Source organism: Gobius niger (genome assembly GCF_951799975.1).
Source record: "Gobius niger genome assembly, chromosome: 5".
Taxonomy (NCBI): Eukaryota; Metazoa; Chordata; class Actinopteri; order Gobiiformes; family Gobiidae; genus Gobius; species Gobius niger.
This window is the reverse complement of record NC_136856.1, coordinates 15,454,324-15,473,135: the sequence shown is the minus strand read 5'-3', so window position 1 is coordinate 15,473,135 and position 18,812 is coordinate 15,454,324. Positions and strand designations below refer to the sequence as shown.

General features: G+C 40.1%; 2 protein-coding genes across 4 annotated transcripts in view; both read right to left on the bottom strand.

The window, feature by feature from the left end:
• Positions 1-566: 566 nt before the first annotated feature.
• Positions 567-10,161, bottom strand: rgs14b (regulator of G protein signaling 14b). Of its 3 annotated transcripts, none has more exons than XM_079556471.1 (20): positions 10,006-10,161; positions 9,038-9,059; positions 8,737-8,888; positions 8,573-8,665; positions 8,232-8,375; positions 8,000-8,167; positions 7,815-7,896; positions 7,634-7,740; positions 7,350-7,562; positions 6,964-7,040; positions 6,668-6,794; positions 6,514-6,595; positions 5,939-5,988; positions 5,752-5,851; positions 4,349-5,520; positions 4,032-4,266; positions 1,352-1,439; positions 1,200-1,277; positions 1,072-1,125; positions 567-918 (listed from the first exon to the last, which is right to left on the bottom strand). In XM_079556471.1, the coding sequence occupies exons 1-15, from the start codon at positions 10,045-10,047 to the stop codon at positions 5,276-5,278; spliced, it is 1,704 nt and encodes a 567-aa protein (XP_079412597.1). In that variant the 5' UTR covers positions 10,048-10,161; the 3' UTR covers positions 567-918; positions 1,072-1,125; positions 1,200-1,277; positions 1,352-1,439; positions 4,032-4,266; positions 4,349-5,275. The 3 variants fall into 3 exon arrangements, with proteins under 3 accessions (XP_079412597.1, XP_079412599.1, XP_079412598.1); XM_079556473.1 differs by having other exon boundaries at positions 5,773-5,851; XM_079556472.1 differs by having other exon boundaries at positions 6,964-7,037.
• Positions 10,162-14,184: 4,023 nt separating this feature from the next.
• LOC306963050 (SLC35A4 upstream microprotein-like) overlaps positions 14,185-18,812 on the bottom strand; it is a 112,240-nt gene continuing 107,612 nt past the window's right edge. The window contains exon 4 of the mRNA XM_079556489.1: positions 14,185-14,198. The gene's annotated coding sequence lies outside the window, so the exon portion shown is untranslated. The remainder of the gene's footprint in view (positions 14,199-18,812) is intronic.

Below are 18,812 nucleotides of genomic sequence, written 5' to 3'. Positions count from 1 at the left end.
TCTTCCACGGGCACGCACAAAGACCAGACAGGTACGTATCAACTCGTCTAAGCTCAGGTAATAACATATCACAGTAAGGAAGAACTGTGTGCCCTCAGTCACGCAAAATGACCAAAGATGATGTTAGCATTTGGCCTCTCCCAATCTATTCCTATAGCTCCAAATGGGGTGAAGCTAGAAGTGACCAAGACGGGTACGTATCAATTCATCTAAGCTCAGGTAAGAACTTATCTCAGTATGGAAAAACGGTGGCCTATTCCTTTAACTTCTTCCTACACCCTTTCGAGTATGTATTTTCGTTTTCGTTTATGCCGGTACATGCTTTTATTACCGATTTATGACTGCGCGACATGACATGTACAAAATAAATGGATCTACAGGCACCATTTTGTTTTACTGGCTTACCTTTTACTGTTGGAGATACCTTCATCGAGTACAGACACACTGCAAAACATCCATTTCAAAGTGATTTTTTTCTACATTATCGCTACCATCGCTGAAACCTATGAGACTAGTACTACTAAATTACAAAAAAAACAACAGAATTTCCACACAAAGTACCACATTCATAGCAAAGTTTTTATTGTACTTAAGTATCTTTGCTTTGACATCACAGAAGTGTACAGTACAAGTGTCTACGGATTCATTATGGCGGGCTCACGGATACACTCATTCATTAGGTGGGCTGACTGGACACATTTCATTGTTACACTTTGGTAGGCGCAAGGAACAGAGTCATTATTGGCTGCAGAGCTGTTCACATGCGATTGTCTCACAACATTTAATGCATTTATTTTCTAAAGGGATATTTACCAAACACTGTGTACACACACACACTAACATTTATTACTCCATGTTGGGTCATCACTTTAGCTGCTCAGTGGAGGACGATGGTGTGTCAGAATCTAGGGGACACTCCTGAGGCACACAAAACAGTTTAGAGTTACACCAATAAGGCAAAACAATAATGCCATATTATTTCTCCCGGTGAATGAAAAAAAATTAAATGCAGCATTACCTTTTTACTACCAACCCAGAACCACTGAGCTAAAGCAGTGTTGCGCATCTTACCTTGACCTTCTCCAGCTCCGGTCTGCATGGGAGGGATTTCTGTGAAGAAATGCCCTGGATGTGCAAAGATGTGCAAGAATTAAACACTCTGCAGTGCATTTCTGATGAAGACAGTAAGGCACATTCACCTTCTTCATGTGTTGTCTCTCGTCTATGGATTTGGAGCGGTTCTTCATCTGTTTTTGAGGAGACGTATTGTTGGTGCCCTAGAGATGATGACTCGGTGAGGAAATTGTATAATGTTTTTAGAAATACAATATGTGGCATTTCTCACTCTGACCTGGTTTGTCTTCTGCTCCATGGTGCACTGTAGTCACTGGAAAATGTCGCTTCAAAACTGCTCAGTCCAAACTGTGGTCTTTGGAAATCTATGGAAATAGATGGTGCTAAAGTCATCATGGTTTTCAGGGTAAAAAAAGTCAATGTTGTGTCATCATTTGTTGTTGCAATGAGAGTTTCCAAACACTAGAGGGCGCTCAGTGGACTTGTTTGTACAGTAATGACATAATGTGTATGTAAGCAGTGCTTGGTGGTTTCCTCTGGGGTTTGGTGCTAATTGTTACACTGAAATATACATGAACCAGTTACTGCATCTCAAAAGGGAGAAAATCAAGGTAATTTGAAACCATGTTTCTGACTAACATGAGCTTTGAGTGTAAAGGATGGAAGTATCTGAGCCATATGGGAAATTCAAGGTCAAAATGAAATGAAAATGTAACTTGGCATTGGTAAATACATGAAAGAGAAAATCACTCTCTACTGACCTCGTCTGTTTCTGTATGACCAGCTTTTACTATTAATGCTTCAAATACATCTGTGTGTCATGTAAAATATTATCGGTGAGTAAAAAAAATGGATTTGTTTTTCAAAACTTGAAAAAATGTTTAAAAATAATAATAATTGAAAAGCAGCGATTTTAAACTGGGCCAGGGATCCGGAGTCTGCCGTGATGAGATAAAATACATTTGTGATTGGCTGCTTAAAGTTCACCAAATGAATGATAATGGTAATTTATAATTTAATTGAGCAATCATATAATGAATAATAATGATTGCAGCCAAGTTATGTGCGCAAGCCACAGTGGTTACATCTGTCATAAATTCACATACAATTGGGTTATAGTTGAACCACAGGTGTATAGATCAAGTAAAGAAGACCGACAGGTTTTGACTGTGCTTACTGATCTCTGGACCAGTCTCTTCTGAACCCGGAAACAGAGGCTTAGCCTCATAAAGAATGAATGGGACGAGATCCACAGGAGCTCACTCCCACAGAGACCTCTGGAGCCGCCCACCCTGTCACCTGCAGTGACTGGAAACACCCTCAACAATGCTTAGAAATACAGAGAAGGGGGTCTAAACATACAAACATACTTCGCCAGTTTGGCTGCTAGTTGCACAACATGGCTTACACTTATAGCAACATCGGCCTCAGAGGGATGCAGAGGTATCACGCCTAATGTGAATGGATTGTGTTCAGTGAGACTTGAGTGCGCCCTGGACCAGGAGAACTGACCCACATATAACTTAATACCTGCCTCTACCGCATCAGAGGGTGATGGGCCAATGCAGGTGTGATAAAGACCTGTTCATACGGGTTCATAGTCCCTTCCCTGTGATCAGGTAAACATCACCAAAACGTGCAGATCCTTAACTATTGTCTGTTGTGAGCAGAGAGAGTTACATAATTGTGAAATCCCTGACACACACACCGAGCCATTCTGACTCTTTTCAAAAGCACTTTTCAGTTCTTTCTGCATGGATGGACAAACTGAATGTTTAGCCCTGAAGACCTCTTATCACAGCTCTCACCCTTTGGACATGACACAAAGGAGTCTTAAGTGCTAAATATTAATATTACACTTTTTATGCTTTGATTTATTTGAATTTAAAGAAAAAATGCTAAATGCATAGTAATTGTGTCTTTGCTATATTCATGAAATTATAATAAAATATTTAACTCTGAGCAAGAGCAGTTAATGTTTGTAAAAATGTCAAACTACATGTCTAAACCAGAAGTGTATTGCAGAATGTACAAAAAACTAAAGTTCTGATGTAGACTCTGCTCCTGTTAAGATGAACTTTGGCAAAGTTGTTTTTTGCATGACAATGTACAGTATTAATGTAGAAAATGTAATAGCTAGCCAACCTTTCACAGACCTTTGTGACCAACAATACCAGTTATGAGATGATAGTTTTTAATAAAAGACTCAGTCAAGCATCAATAATGACAGACTGCAGCGATGAATAAAGACTGAACAGCATTTAGGTTAAGAGGTCATTCTAGTCTCTCCTGTGCTGGGGCTGACACTTGATTTTCAGAGTCAAGTTGATCTAATGAGACGCCTTGCTAAGAATATTATATTTAATTACAGGTTGCACACAGAGGGAGGGGGAGGGCTGTGAATGAGCACATGAAAGTGTCTGCCGTTGCCTATAGACATTAGTCCTTGTAATTGATGGTGATGGCAGTCTGTGCTGTCATGCTGTGTGTGACATGCATACACAAGCGGAGCATGACTCCCTCAGAAGAAAATGAATGTGGTGTTCCAGTGCAGCTTCAGATCAAGTGTGTCCCACCTGATAACAGCAGTGCTAATGGGCATCTTCATGCTGTCCATCTCACAGAGGCACTGTCGGAGCCAAAAATGCATCTAAGACACGAGTTTGTGGTATAGCTCGTTTCCTCTCGACCCTTTCTGTCAAGATCAGCTCTGATAGTGTCACAGCTCAGAGTGGAGTGAGTTAGAACCTATTCACCATGTTTATGTGTTACTACTGTGCAGTGAAGGACTTAAAGTATGAAACCAGCAGACATCACAAATTGCAGAATACAAGAGGACAAATATAAATTACACAGGGCAGAGCCATAAAAAAAGGCTGTTCACAAACCCCCCCTTTTATAATGAATTTCAAAAAATGCCAGAAATGACTGAAGAGTCCGGTATTTAAAGCACTCACCTCCTCTCTGCGGCTCTGTGCTTCAGTGCAGACGTGCAGTAGAGTAGATGCCTCTCATCTCACTGCCGATGCGATGCCGTCTGAGAGCACACCCCTCGGTGCCCATTCATAGCTCCGCCGACGCAGCGCAGACACACACCAGGTGTGCAGTCACTCTCAGCCAGTTTCTCTGGCTCTGCAAACGTGGAAGCTCTTCTAAACAACAAGCAGCTCTGAGTCAGGTGCATTCATGAGCCTGTCAGCAGCAGAGAACACAGGAGTGTGAAGAGGATGCCTTTTTTACCACTCACGTACTATGAAATATGCATACTGCTTACATCATCAGGATGAAGTCCTCCATGACTCAAGGTATTTCGTAATCTTAGCAATTGGCAAGTACAGGGTCTACAAACACTTTACAGCAACAGGTCTATGAAAAATAAGGCAAGTCATTGGCTACAAATCTTTTAACCAAGAGCCAATCGCAGGCGCTCCATCTGTCCGTCACTGTGCAAAAACTGACGACAAACCATGAGGTCAATACTCCGAAATACCATAGTAAGAAGTGAAATCAGGCTCATGTATTTGATAGATTAAATGTGTGAGTCATACTTAGCATACATACAAACGCAATTGAGCTGACCTCAGTGAATCAGTCTGCCTCCTGACAGGAAACAGATGAGACGTGACAATACTCAATACCAAAAACAGAGAAATCTCTACATTTAATCCTCTTGCACAAGCTCATTTCTCACCACTTTCATTCCAGTCCTTTTAACTGGGCTCTAAAAGATGGTTTATGGAAACAACAGCTAAATCATAAAAAACAGTGGCCAAAGTTTGCCCAAATGTGCAATGACAGCAAGCAAGACACATGGAGTAACCTACTACTATAACACATATGAAAAGATCAGTAAGCACACAGCATAACAAGGTTTCAAAACCCATAATAAAAGTACACACACCAAGCACAGTTTTGGACATTACCTGGCAACATGTTTTGCTTAAATAAGAGTAAATTTAAACATTTAACAAAAACATCTTAAGATTTGTTAACATTGTAGAACCATTTCATGTTTTTCTCACAAATGTCAATGCTCTCACAATATCAATCAACGCAAGCTTCTGTTGCAAAGGTTCTGGAGCCGTCATCTGTACAGCGTGTACAAACACGTGGGATTCTGTAGTGTATGACAAACCAAAAGATGTTTCTTCTTCAGAGCTTATGTTTGATCAAAAGTGCTAAATTAGTTCTGTCCGTTACATTATAAATCCGTTTCTCTCACGTCTTTTGTCCCATCTGCTTTTGGACTGTGGGTTTTTAGGTTCTCACTCGGAGTTTCCTGACAGTCTTTGGGATCTGAAATGGAGGAGCAGGTTTCAGCAAACTTCTCTGCTCCGTCAGTGCTCAGCTGCAGAAAAAGTGGCACTTCGAGTTGCTCTTTGGTCAGGAGTCCTCGCTGGTCATCTACACGGCAGCACTGTGCTCTGGACAGCATGTCCAGCAGCCCTGGAAAGTCCACATTGTGTTGAGTATATATGCCCAGCACAATATTTTAAAAATATGGAAAAGAGGGGAGGGGACACTTTGAAGTAAATGGCCACAGCTGGACAAAACAAATTAGGTGATACATGAACACATGAAAGCCAGCGGACATCAGTCAAACACATTATCACTTTGTGCCGTTTAGCCCAGCCACAACCACACCCACCCAACACACACAGCAGAGGGGCATCCTACCATCCATGTCGCGGTTCTTACTGGGCTTGGGCTGAGCCTTGTTCCCGTTATGGAGGGATTGTGTCCGGAGCACCCTGTCCCCTTCGGTCCCCTTTACTTCCTGAAAACATTATAATTAAATGTTTTATTACAAACTGAGGTGGATGCATTAACTGATGCACGGTTTTGTTGTTGGATTGTGCCTCACCTGTGTGGCTGCTGGATCAGCGTCACCTTTAGAAGTGGTCACGTCCTTTCCTGCACAGGAAAAGAACCGATCCGACTTGGAAAATAAAAGACTAATCTCACACCATGAGATCAGTTAATTGCTTTTGGACAAATGTTAAACAGCCTTTTAAGTGATCCATTTCTTCAGTAAATATGAAGGTTTAGAGAAGCACATCTGATTCAAAGTGAAGCTAGATCTGGTTTGAAACGAGTGCAGTGAACCCAAAGCGACATGGCTCTCAACAAGGAAACTGGAGTCAGACAGTGCAGAGTGAAGAGGGAGACAATCAGAGGAGAGGAGCAAGAATCACATAACAGATAAATCAGGGCACTTAAGTGGACAGTGAAAAGAGACCGTCACTCTTTATCAAAAGCAGCCATTACATAAGCAAAAGCACAAGCAGGACAATTCACAGTAATGCAGTTTAGCATTGGCCAAGACTCAGCTTCAAGGTAAAACAGGTTGTTTTATAATTCTGTGACAGCTTGTATTGCTGGAGGGGGCTCTGATTCACTAAAAGAGACGGACTGAAAATAAAAAGGGTTTGTACTGACCTTTGGCTTTGTCCATTCGGATGGTCTTGCTGGCCAGTTTGAACACATTGGTGTTGATGTTCACTGGTGCGTCACTGCCAGCCTAAATGACCATAAAGGCAACAGATACATGAAAGCACATATTTATATGGCACGTTTAATGTGTAAATCTAACCATTGAGAGCTGCACGTCCTGTAGTTTAAGGTGGTGCTTCTGCAGCACAGCTGACAAGGCGTCTTGAAGAGTCTTGCTGGATTTTGCCATTATGCCAATAGTCTTACCAGTGAAGGCGATTTCTAGCCTGAAATTAACATTCAAAGATTATGTGCACAGAATGATTAAGTGTTGAGTAACAACTGTCACTCAAGCAGCCCACATAGAAAACCTCCACTCGTCTGAGTTACAGCAGGTGACAGTGGGACCACTGAGCCAGGACCTAGTGCTGTTTGAGTAGAAAGTGTTTGACTCACGCGAACGTCACCCTCAGTTCCAGAGACACCTGCTGATCCCTGAGCACAGAACAGTCCTGGTCCAGCGACAGCGGCTGCTGTAGGCACAGAACAGCAGCGTCAATCACAGCAAATGTTCTTAAAAGTAGTCATCTGTGCTAGTTTGTTTGAAGATGTTTCACCTCCGATTCAAACGTCACAATGCCTTCAGTTCTGAACTTCAAAACAGACGACTACTCTTAATAAATATTTGCTACGAGGACAACTTTTACATGACAGAGCACAAACAAGCCAATGCTGCAAGAATCACAGAACAGACCACTCTATCAATCTGTCATCTTCAGGGATTTGTAAGCTATGTGTTCATTGCTTTTGTCTTGTGCCTGACAGGATTCAGAAGCTCTCACCTTGTCCTTGCCATGAAGGTAAATGATGACATCTTTGACTGGAAAACCCCTTTTCTCACACAGGCCAAGCAACATGTCTCTGATCAGCAACCCAGGCCGAGTGGGGGCCAGAGAGGCGCTGCCGTCCGGCAGATACACACAGCAATAGCCCCCCTCCACACCGATCCGGCCTCGCCCGCCTTCATCTGGGGAAAGAGGGCTGGACCTCCCATTCTGCACATGAGAAAACTACTTTGATGTTCTGTATCATTCAAAGAAAGTTTATACTTTATTCAGAAAGTTACCTCAATCTGCCTGTAGAGGGAGCCGAGTTCCACACTGTTGGTGAACTTTGTTGACAATTCAGTCTCTCTTCTTGAAGACAAAATTTGAGCCTCTGACGCTTCGACTTCTTTAAAAAAAATTACAAAACAAATTATTTAAAAAAGGGACTTTACAAAAGATTCGGCATTGTAAATGAACTACCTCCCCAGGATCCTCTTTTTTGATTATATTTTTCTGGGGTCTTCTTATTGGTTCGTAAACCACTCATGTCGGATTTTCTGTTCTGTTTGGAAAAATATCATGCATCATAGGCTGCATCCTATTTAATACAGTGAAACAACTTGAGTTTTTTAACTTGAGTTTTTCTGGACTATTGTATGATGGACCTTTTTGTCACTGTGGGGGCTCCTGTTCAGATTGTCCCGGGAGCCCTTCGTGGTCTCCAAAGAGAGTGGAGGAAGAGGTTTTCCTTCAACAATGGCCAAAGTGCAGCTCTGGTAGAGCGCAGAGCGCACAAAGCGGCGGTAGCTGTCCATCTTCATGAGTTTAAATATCTGGAAATGAAATGGGACAGTTGAGCTCAGAAGGTCAAACACTTCAGACTTTATTGAGACCGACCTGGGCCTGAGCCTTATTGAACATGTCGGGCTGTGGCCGCTCCAGGGCATCCTCCTCGACTCTGGCAGAGTCATCGATGTTAACTGAATAAGGGGCGCTATCAGACAGATACGCGTTGTACATGGAGCGAGCCGCTGTCTTCAGCTGAGAGCGCCGCAGTGAGAAGAGCACCATTAGAGCAAATAATGCACTCCAATACAACAGAAACAATTCATATCTATAAATCTAACTTAAGCTCATGATTGCATTAATAAACTATGGCATGAAAAGAAAGTATGTGAGAATACTGTTGTCAGACACAGAGATACACATAGTATATTTACTTAAAAACAAAAAGCCACCTCATTCAAAGATGAAGCAGGGATTTTCTTGAACTTTTCACAGGCCTGCCAAAATAAGATGTTCTCTGCACTGACTTCAGACATCAGAAAGGCCTGGGGAGAAGCAAACAGTTAAACGCAGAAGACGCTTAGGAGGAGAAGACTCCATATTGAACTCGTCTCACCGTGAAGTAGCGGACACCACAGGGGTCGTCCAGGAGGTTTTCAAATGAGACGGCCCACCTTAGGACGCCGTTGGCTGGGTCGCCCGCTCCTCCCGGAGTCCCTGGAAGACTGGAGCTGCTGCCTCCACAGCTGCGCGCAGACATGTTCAACTCTGCAGCACATCACCAGCAAACACACCCGTCAGTGAGCACAAAAGCAAGGCCAGCAATGAGCAAATCAGGCAGTTCAGTGTGTCGTGCAGAGACATGCTCTGGCGTTGAAAAATTGTGTTTGGCAACTTCACTAGCTATTCATATTTACCTCCATCTGACAAGGCCTGGCTCTGCAAAGAAAGTCAGAAGGAAAGCTATTAATTCACCCCATTATTTCACTTAGTGTTTAGAAAATTATACAGACAAGTTTTACAGCAATTAAAATGGCGTTTTTGAAGCTCAACTGTGAAATCAAGCAGTTGTGTTTTCACAGGAAGTGGTTTGTGACACAACTCATTCAACTTTTAATCCCTCAAAAAAAAATGAAAGCTTAACTTTGCTACACCCTCTCAAACTTCCTTGTACTTGAATGCATTTGTGACATTTATTTATTTTCCAGGTAAACAAATGCACTATAATTTGTAATTCACTCTTGTTGTTACACAATATATAGCACTATGTTGGATTACAGAAGAGCAGGCCGTACTATTAACCATAAAAGGGCGTAGTTTGTAGTGAGGTGTGACCAGTAAACTACCATAGCATTACGACGACTTCTCAAAACTGATTGTCGACACATAAACCACCTGTAATCACTATAACGGTTTAGAGGAATAAGTATTTTGTATCTAAATGGTACTGGACTGGAAGCTTGTCATTTGTTGTTGAAACTGAGGTATATCTTCAAACATCTTATGTATATTTGTATCTTAAATCACCCTGCAAACAAACAAAACGCCCAGCAGCAAAATACATACCTAGGGCTATAGAAAAGAAATGTCCGGCTAAACATGAATTTCCACTGCAGTGTATTCACTGATACCGTACATTACAGGAGGACAGACGACTCGAAGGAAACTCGTGTCCAACACCTGTTTAAACACAATGGCGGCTCCAGACAGAGGCCAGCTCTTCCTACACACGACAGATCGGTACAGCTCAAGCCTGGTAGATCAGCTGTGCCCAACAGTGGACAAAAACACTATTCGACGAGAGGCACCGGCTACCAATGACAAATCTGCACAACTTTCTTGTATGTGAAAATGAAATACAAGTTAGATAAGGCTTCGAACTCACCATATGCCCGATATGAGGCCCGAGGGAACTGCTTTTTGACATTTTTGACCACTCACCAACCCACGGTATTGTCTGACGGTCTCACTAGAACTAAACAAAGCACTCCACCCATACACTCACTGTCAAACACTCAAAACTCATCATTTTGGGACTTCCTGCCACATCCTGTCTGAAAGGGAAGTCTTACCATAGCAACTTGCCACAAAAGAGGAAGTTTGGTTACAATGATCACACTGTTCTCAGCCCAAGTCTTGAGAAATACAAAAGTTGGGGACGTAATTGCTGATGTGAGCCGCTGCACCTTGTCGTTTGATTCCTGTTATGCAAATTAGCTGGGCACTTCACAGCCTGTGCCTGGCAAATTTTAGAAATGGTTTGAAGGCCAAGCAGCTTTTAAAAAGGGTGACCCATCAGGCAGTAATTACTGCTCAGAATAGTCACTTAATGGTGTCAACAAAAATGGAAGGAGGCACACTGTTATAAAATGTGTCAAACTTGAGAAGTTGATGAATGATTTGCTTCCAACAGATTCAGATTTCAACTGTGATGTATTCTTTAATTATGTAAATCGCTTTGTTTGCGAGGGTGGTTGCAAATTCTTTGTTGGTGTGGTTGCCTTTCCCCAATAGTATTCCTATTACTTTTGTAAACATCATGTGGTGGTTGAGGTCTAGACCAGTGGTTCTCAAACTGTCTATGTGCACATCTGGTGGCTTCCTCAGGTGGTACTCGAGGCCACCTGCAATTTTAGACTTTATTTTAATCATTTCTAATTAGTAGTGATTTCATAATGCATTTAGGTTGTTTTTGACTGGGGCTTACAAGCAGTTTAGAATAATCTAAATGTAGGTTTGTCTTTGCCTTTTCAGACCAGTTTAGTCCTGATTGGATCTTTGTTATATTTGAAATGTAGATACATTTTGTCAGGTGGTACTTGGGGTAGAAAGTTTGAGAACCACTGGTCTATACTTTACCTCCAATAATTTGCCCTTTCATCTCATTAGTCCATTTCACCCATAGTTCCTTCAATGCAGTTCGTGAGAGAACCGGTCAGGAGCTGTGGAGACACATTTTATATTTATTTTGGCCAGAAGTCAGCTGTAGCCTAAATGTTTTTCAGGTTAGTGGTGAATCCAAAGGAAACCGCACTGAACTGGAAACCTTCTTTCTGTGAACATTACATGATATATGTGTAACTCCTTTCCATTACTGAATTTTTAAGAGTTGGATAGTTGCACTTTGGCAAAAAATAACATTAAACATTAAAACATTTCTTCAGATGTTTGATAAATATAATGGCAATTTACGTCACAAAATATTCCCGGATGTAAACTAGACATGGCATACCTTTTGAACAGTGGGGGGGCGGTTCAAGATGGCGGCCTGAGCGGTCTAACTTTGCAACGCTCTTCACTAAACTACGATAAAAGTAGTGAAAATAACTTCAAAACGTGTCCTACTCTCTACTTCGTCTTTAAGCAACGTGTGGTAGCTTTTGACCAATGATCATGATGAAAAACAAACGTGATCACGCGGCTGTACCGGTTGTTTCTCGACCGGGCACAAGCAGTGGCGCCTCCGGCGGCCACGACTATCTCCCGGACAACATGGAAGAAGATTTCCCGCCGCTGCCACTGTCGCCAAGTAAGCCGCCGAATCCGAAGAGAAAGACGCAACATCCAGCCTCCAACGATGAAAGTTACACTCTTCTAGCCGACCTGATTAATACCAGGGCTGACAACATTGAGAATCAAATAAGTGGTCTCAACAGTAAGGTGGTTGCTATGGCAGATGATCTCAAAGAGGTGAGCCTGAAGATGGCTGTTATTGAAAAGCGAGTCGACTCATTAGAGGGACCGGTGAAGGCTCTTCAGAAAAGAATTGATGAGCTCGAATCCCACTCTCGGAGGTGTAACCTAAAGCTTCTGGGCGTCCCTGAGTCTGATCAGGAAAATCTCCGCCAAGTTGTGATAAAGACCTGCCAAATGGTTGTGCCGGCTATGAGGGAAGATTTTGTTCGAGGCATTGATGCAGTCCATCGGCTCGGCGCAAAAAGGCGAGCGGAGTTCGGCGCGGGATCAGTGAGACCCAGGCCTATCATCTTCCATTTTATGTCACGGGAATGCAAAGATGCGGTCTGGAAGGCAGGAAGGGAATCCTCGTATCTGAAAGATCATGGCTTGCGTTTCCAGCTGGACTTTTCTAAAGGGGATCGAGAGAGAAGACAGCGGCTGTACCCGGGGGTGCAGAAGGCTCGTGCTGAGGGGAAAGTGGCTTACTACTCCGGTGCCAGAGCTTTCATCAAAGGAGAAGGCGAAATCATCATTCCTGATCTGTAATGTCTACGTAAGGCTGTTTACAGAGATTAAGTGCACTTTTAATGGCAAGAATGGCTTAAGCTGATGGACATTGCTGGTTCTGGTTCTACTCAATAAGGGCACTACTATGTTCTAAAAATGACTTATTTTCACATACTTTGTTGTTACATTTGTGTGGACGCGTTGCTCTCGACTTATTTGGGTCTACATTTAATTACAACCTAAAAAGTTTATTTTATTTGTTACTTCTTTGTTTATGTCTTTGTCTGTTCTATCATTAAATGCCAGGGGGTTAAGGAACACTGTAAAACGTAAAGCTTTATTTTTATTTGCAAAGCAGCAGAAGACTGACTTTGTTTTCTTCCAGGAGTCTCATTCCCTTGCTAAAGATGTTAACTTCTGGAAGGCTCAGTGGGGGAATGATCTCTGGTTCTCGCATGGGACAGAATTTTCTGCAGGGGTTTGTTGTTTAAAAAATAACTTTAGGGGTAATATCTTACAAACTGAATGTGATGCTCAGGGTCATTTTATATTGCTTATTATCAAAAGTAATGACTGTATTAGCATCTTAGTGAATGTATATGGTTTCAACACTAACACAGAGAATAATCAACTGCTTGATGTTTTAGAAGAAAAATTAATGCTTTGGATATCTAAATATCCAAATGTCTTTGTGTTAATTGGGGGCGACTTCAATACTGTTTTGGATTCAAGCGTTGACAGATGGCCTCCTGGTCATCCTCCAAAAAACATTTCGAGACTGAAATTATTGATTGACAAATTTAATCTATCTGATGTTTGGAGGAACAAGTTCCCTGATTGCAGGCAATATACTTGGAGCAACAAGAACGGGTCCAGACAATCGCGTATTGATTTTTGGCTTACTCCCATTTCTATAAACAAAGAGAAAATAGATGTTACAATTCTAACTACACCGCTAACGGATCACAAAGCGTTATTTATGAAAATTAGTTTTCTCCCAGGTGAGAGCGAGTCAAAGAACTTTGGATTCTGGAAAATGAATAGTTCATTGCTTAGTCATAACTGTGTGAAAGAAGAAATAGAAAAACTTGTTAAAAAGTTTTGGAGCATAGCCCAAAAAGAGAAAACTTATGGCCCTAACTGGGAGCTTCTCAAATATGAAATTTCTAAATATTTGAGAAAATATGGTAGTCTCTATGCTAATTCTAGGCGTTTATATGAAGAGGAAGTCATCTCTGAAATCACTGCACTTTCGAGTTTACCTCCAGGAAGTTTAAATGATGAAGAAAATCTGAAGCTGTTAGATTTACAAAATAAATTGGATAACATTTATAAAGCCAAGGCAGAAGGAGCGTTCATAAGATCTAGGCAGAGATGGATGGAGCATGGAGAACAAATGTCAGCTTATTTCTTTAGGCTAGAAAAATCACAAGCGAAATTTAATTCTATGCTTCAATTAAATATAAATGGAAGTATTACAAATGACAAAAAAGAAATATCTAAACATTGTTATGAATATTATTCAGACTTGTATAAAACTAGGTTTAGTGAGGATGCAATGTCAGCATTTACTGCCCATTTAAATGGTTTAAATGAAATAAGCAGTGATGACAGATTAATATGTGACACCCCCATTACCCTGCAAGAAATTGTAGATGCTATTGATCATTTGAAAAGCAACAAATCCCCTGGTAGTGACGGCATTACAGCGGAGTTCTATAAACAATTCTCAGATATATTGGCACCGTTTTTATTCCATGTGTATACTGAATGCTTTACAAATACAGCTCTTCCTCCAAGTATGACCCAAGGTGTCATCTCACTAATACCAAAACCTCACAAAGACACTCTGCTAATAGATAACTGGAGACCTATAAGTCTCTTAAATAATGACTATAAGATAATAGCTTCAGTCTTAGCTGTGCGGTTTAAAAAAATCTTGAACAAAATCATAGATGAAAATCAGTCTGGTTTTATTAAAAGTAGATGCATTTCAAATAATATACGACTAGTTTTTGACCTAATTGATTACTCTGACCTTATAGCTGATGAAAGCTTTATATTTTTTCTAGATTTTTTGAAAGCTTTTGACACTGTTGAGCACCCATTTATCTTTTATTGTCTTGAAAAGCTAGGATTTGGAAGTTACCTGTGTAATGCCATTGAAACTCTTTACACCCATGGAAATAGCTCTGTTAAATTAAGTAATGGCACTACTCGTAGGTTTCTTTTGGAAAGAGGCATAAGGCAAGGGTGTCCAGTGAGTGTGTATCTTTTTCTTATAGTTGCGCAAATTTTTTGCAGATATATTAAATCAAGCACCATTGAAGGCATTTCCATTGCTGATAAAAATATTTTAATAAGTCAGCTCGCTGATGACACTGCCATTTTCTTGAAAGATTCCTCGCAGGTTTCCAAAGCTCTTCAAATAATAGAGATATTTTCAAATGCATCAGGACTTTACTTAAACTTAAAAAAAAGTGAGCTGTTTTGTCTTAAGGACTGTGGTCAATCATCAATTAACAACATTGCAATCAAAGATAAGGTAACTTACCTTGGTGTACAGATTGCTAAAGATCAAAAAGACAGAGAAACTATAAATTTTGATCCCATGGTAAAAAAGACTGAAAATAGGTTCAATCGCTGGCTGCAGCGAGATCTGTCACTAAAGGGTCGTTGTCTCTTATCCAAAGCAGAAGGTATATCTAGACTTGTTTACATTGCTTCCTCACTCTCTCTAGATAAAAAACATGCAAAGAAAATTGATCATTTACTCCTGAATTTTCTATGGAAGAATCGGATCCATTATATCAAAAAGTCTGTAGTTATTAATTCTCTAAAAAATGGAGGACTAGATTTTCTCGATTTTTCAACGCTTAACAATGTTCTGAAAGTCAAATGGTTACAAAACTTTCTAAAAGACGACACTTCAATGTGGAATTTTATACCAAAATTTATGTTTGATAAGTTAGGGGGGCTCCCTTTTCTACTCTTGTGTAACTTTAGAATAAACAAATTACCTGTAAAGCTATCAAATTTTCATAAGCAGGCTCTACTTGCATGGAATTTGATTTATAAGCACAATTTCTCTCCACAACGTTATTCTATCTGGAACAACTCCGATATTTTGTACAAGAACAAAAGTTTGTTTCTAAAATTTTGGTTTGAGAAAAATATTATCCTTGTGAAACAACTTTTGACTCCAGAAGGAACTTTTTTAACGTATTGTGATTTTTGTTCTATTTATAATATATCTGTACCACCTGCAGAGTTTGAAATGGTCACAAGGGCTGTTCCCAGTGGAGTACGAATGTTATGCTATGGCTCCTCTTACAGTAACTCATGTTCTCTTCCTAAGTTGAATGAAACCCATTGTGGAAGATTATGTCTCTCATCATCGCGCAACAGTAACAAGGCTATTCGCTCGCTCTTTCAATGTGAAATCTCTACAAAACCTCATGTTCACTTTTATTGGATTAAGTATGTTCCGAACATAAACTGGACTAAGGTCTGGACTTTGCCCAACAAGTTTTTTCTCACCAATAAAATAAAAGAAATCTCCTTCAAAATTGTTCACAAGTTTTACCCGGTAAAACTGTTTTTAAGAAGATTCAAGAAAGACTTGGACATTAGTTGCACGTTTTGTGGATCCCATCCAGAAACTGTTTCTCATTTATTTTGGAGCTGTTCAGTAACTCAGAAATTTTGGAAAGACGTCACATGTCTTTTCGTGTCAAAGTTATGCAACAGTTATAAAATGTATTATGAGCATGTCGCTCTTGGGTTCTTTACAAGTGAATTAATGAGTCCTGACAAGATGTTTATTGTTAACCTATCCATTATTTTGGGAAAATTTTTTATTCATAAGTGTAAATTTGCAAACAAAGCCCCTGTATTTTATGTTTTTCAAAAAGAACTTGATATGTATATAAAAAGTGTTGAGCTTTGCACTAACAGAAAGGCTGCTAAAACCATTGAAATCTGGTCACAATATATGTAGAGTTTATTTTTATTTTTATTGTATATTTCCCTTCCCCCTGGCAAGTTGTATGTATTTTGCACAAATTACCTCGTGTTTTTTTATGGAGTGTATGTGCAACATTTCAATAAAAAAAAAAAAAAAAAAAAAAAAAAAAAAAAAAAAAAATACCTTTTGAACAGTCTTTGCACCGTGAGCAACAGTGCAAAAAAATGCATATTTCCTTAATGGTTTTTGAGGGACAGCTTTAGCCAGTCGGACCAGCCTGTGGTGAAGCCTCCTGAAAGTGACCATTGTTAGTGAAGAAGACACTGGGCCGGGCACTGGTGACTAAATGTGAACATGGACCATCACAGCTGCTTTTTGATTATTACCCTTAAATACAGACATGCGCAGTCGCTAAATTAGACCCGCACGCGTTTGCTCTTGTATGCGCTAATGCTGTCATCTAAAATGTCGAGGTTTCTGATTAGGCAATACGGTGTGATATAAGTGATCCACACAACAAACAGGATTATTTTAAGATTTGTTTTAATGTTTTTAGTTTAGTTTTTTTTTTTTGTGCGACCCGAAATGGATGGTCAACTGCACCCTCTGCTGGTTTTAAGGTGTAATTACATTAGCCATAGGGTAAAGCTGCAGAACGAGCCGAGAACATAGACAGATCTACCGAGCTGGATAAGACGGATCTAGACCGATCAGTTTTTAGGAAGGCTGATTGTGATGTGTTGATCTACTAAACGCAATTTGATCATAAAAGCAAAAAAACAAAAAAATCGTATGAACAAATTTGGGAAGTGTAACTAGATGTTTCTGTTGATTGATAAAGATAACATAACTTCTAACAGCATAGGAATTGCTTGTTATTGTTGCTCCTAAACGACCCTTGCCATAATCCTAACCTAAACCTAATCCCTACGACCTTGATCTAACCCTAATCTTAACCTAACCCTAGTCACGACCCTAAACTAACCCTAACAATAATTTTAAAACATAAAATATTAACAAATAATACCGTGTTGGATCCGCTCCTACCAGCAGAGGGCGCACGATCACGGTGAATCCGCTTCACCGTCGTGGATCTTTCCTGGCTCCGGGTCTGCAGGTTCTATTATTGGTAATTGTTGCAAATAGGCCCAGATGTGTCCATTGAGTGTTGATTTGCAAAAAAGAAAAACACATTTCCCCGGTGTTTTGCTTCCTGGTGGAAAGAGTTTGCAAATAGGCAAACTACAGCATTGACCATTATTGTGTAAATGGTACTTCCTCTTAAGGATGCAAACACTAGTCCTACTGGTGAGCATATAGTTTCCAGTTTTGGAATGATTTGCATTGCTATCAGTCGTGTGATCACCTCCGCATTAGATCCAAAGGGCAACTATGTATGCAAAGCTGTCCACCACCCATATGTGGACGCAGCATCGTCAGGTACAGACCAGGTTTTGTGTGTGTTTTCTTTAATATTCTTTCATACATTTCGATGTCATGATAATATAATAAAACATTCCATTTCGCAGGATGTTTTTCAAAGTGTTTTTCTTGTACATTCTGGCTGGTGGTAAGTAATAGAAATAATATAATTTTAGTGATGTTTATATTATACTATTATGTTATCACTTATGTAATTGTCTCCCAGTCATTGTAGTGTATGTCTGCTCTACAAAATGTGTACCTAAAAAGTGCCTGAAGTGTTCCATTGAAGGCGCAAATGTGACTGGTAATATTGTCCTTCATTATTAAGTCATACTAATTCTATCTTAATAAGACTTAAGGCTATCTTATCGTATATTATTAAGTCTTATCATTATTACGCATAAAGAGCAGTGACTCGTATTCTTTAATCTTTCAGAAACCTGTAACAAGACCTGCAATACATCATCTTCTTGTGGTTTGTATCATACATAAAACAATTGTACAACGCATGGGTTCGATTAAAGATTAAACATGGCACCTCTGATGACTGACTGACAGACTGAGAACCCTTGCTGTGCCATAACGCAAATGTGAATTACTTATTATTAACGGTAGTTTTTATATTTTTCTAGTATCCACCGTTGAAGAAAGCTGCAAAATAGGTAATGAGGCTTATATTTGAACTATGTGTAACTTTATATAATATGTTCTAGCACTGAAACAATTTGAATGGGCAAAATGCTGCAGTTTTTCAGTCGTTTCCATACTAACTGCAATACATTTTATGCAATAAATAGGTTAAATGGAGATTTTGCTGATTTTCGTTGACTATTCGAAGCCAAACATGTATTCAAAGCAGGTTTGACAAACATAATTTTAGACATTAGGTCATGCTGCATTGTCTGTGCCTAGCTGATAATTCGGAGCATACTTGGCACTATTTGCAAGTTTGTTTGTTTGTTTGTTTTATAACAGTTTAGCTGCTGTTTTGATTTAGCAACATATAATCTGGAATATTCCGCAGTGTTGCTTTAATTTGGTGTCCTCTGCTCACAACCAAATTTTATAACACCTGCTAGCTCCGCAGCATAACTCTGTAGTATGCCTTTAAATAC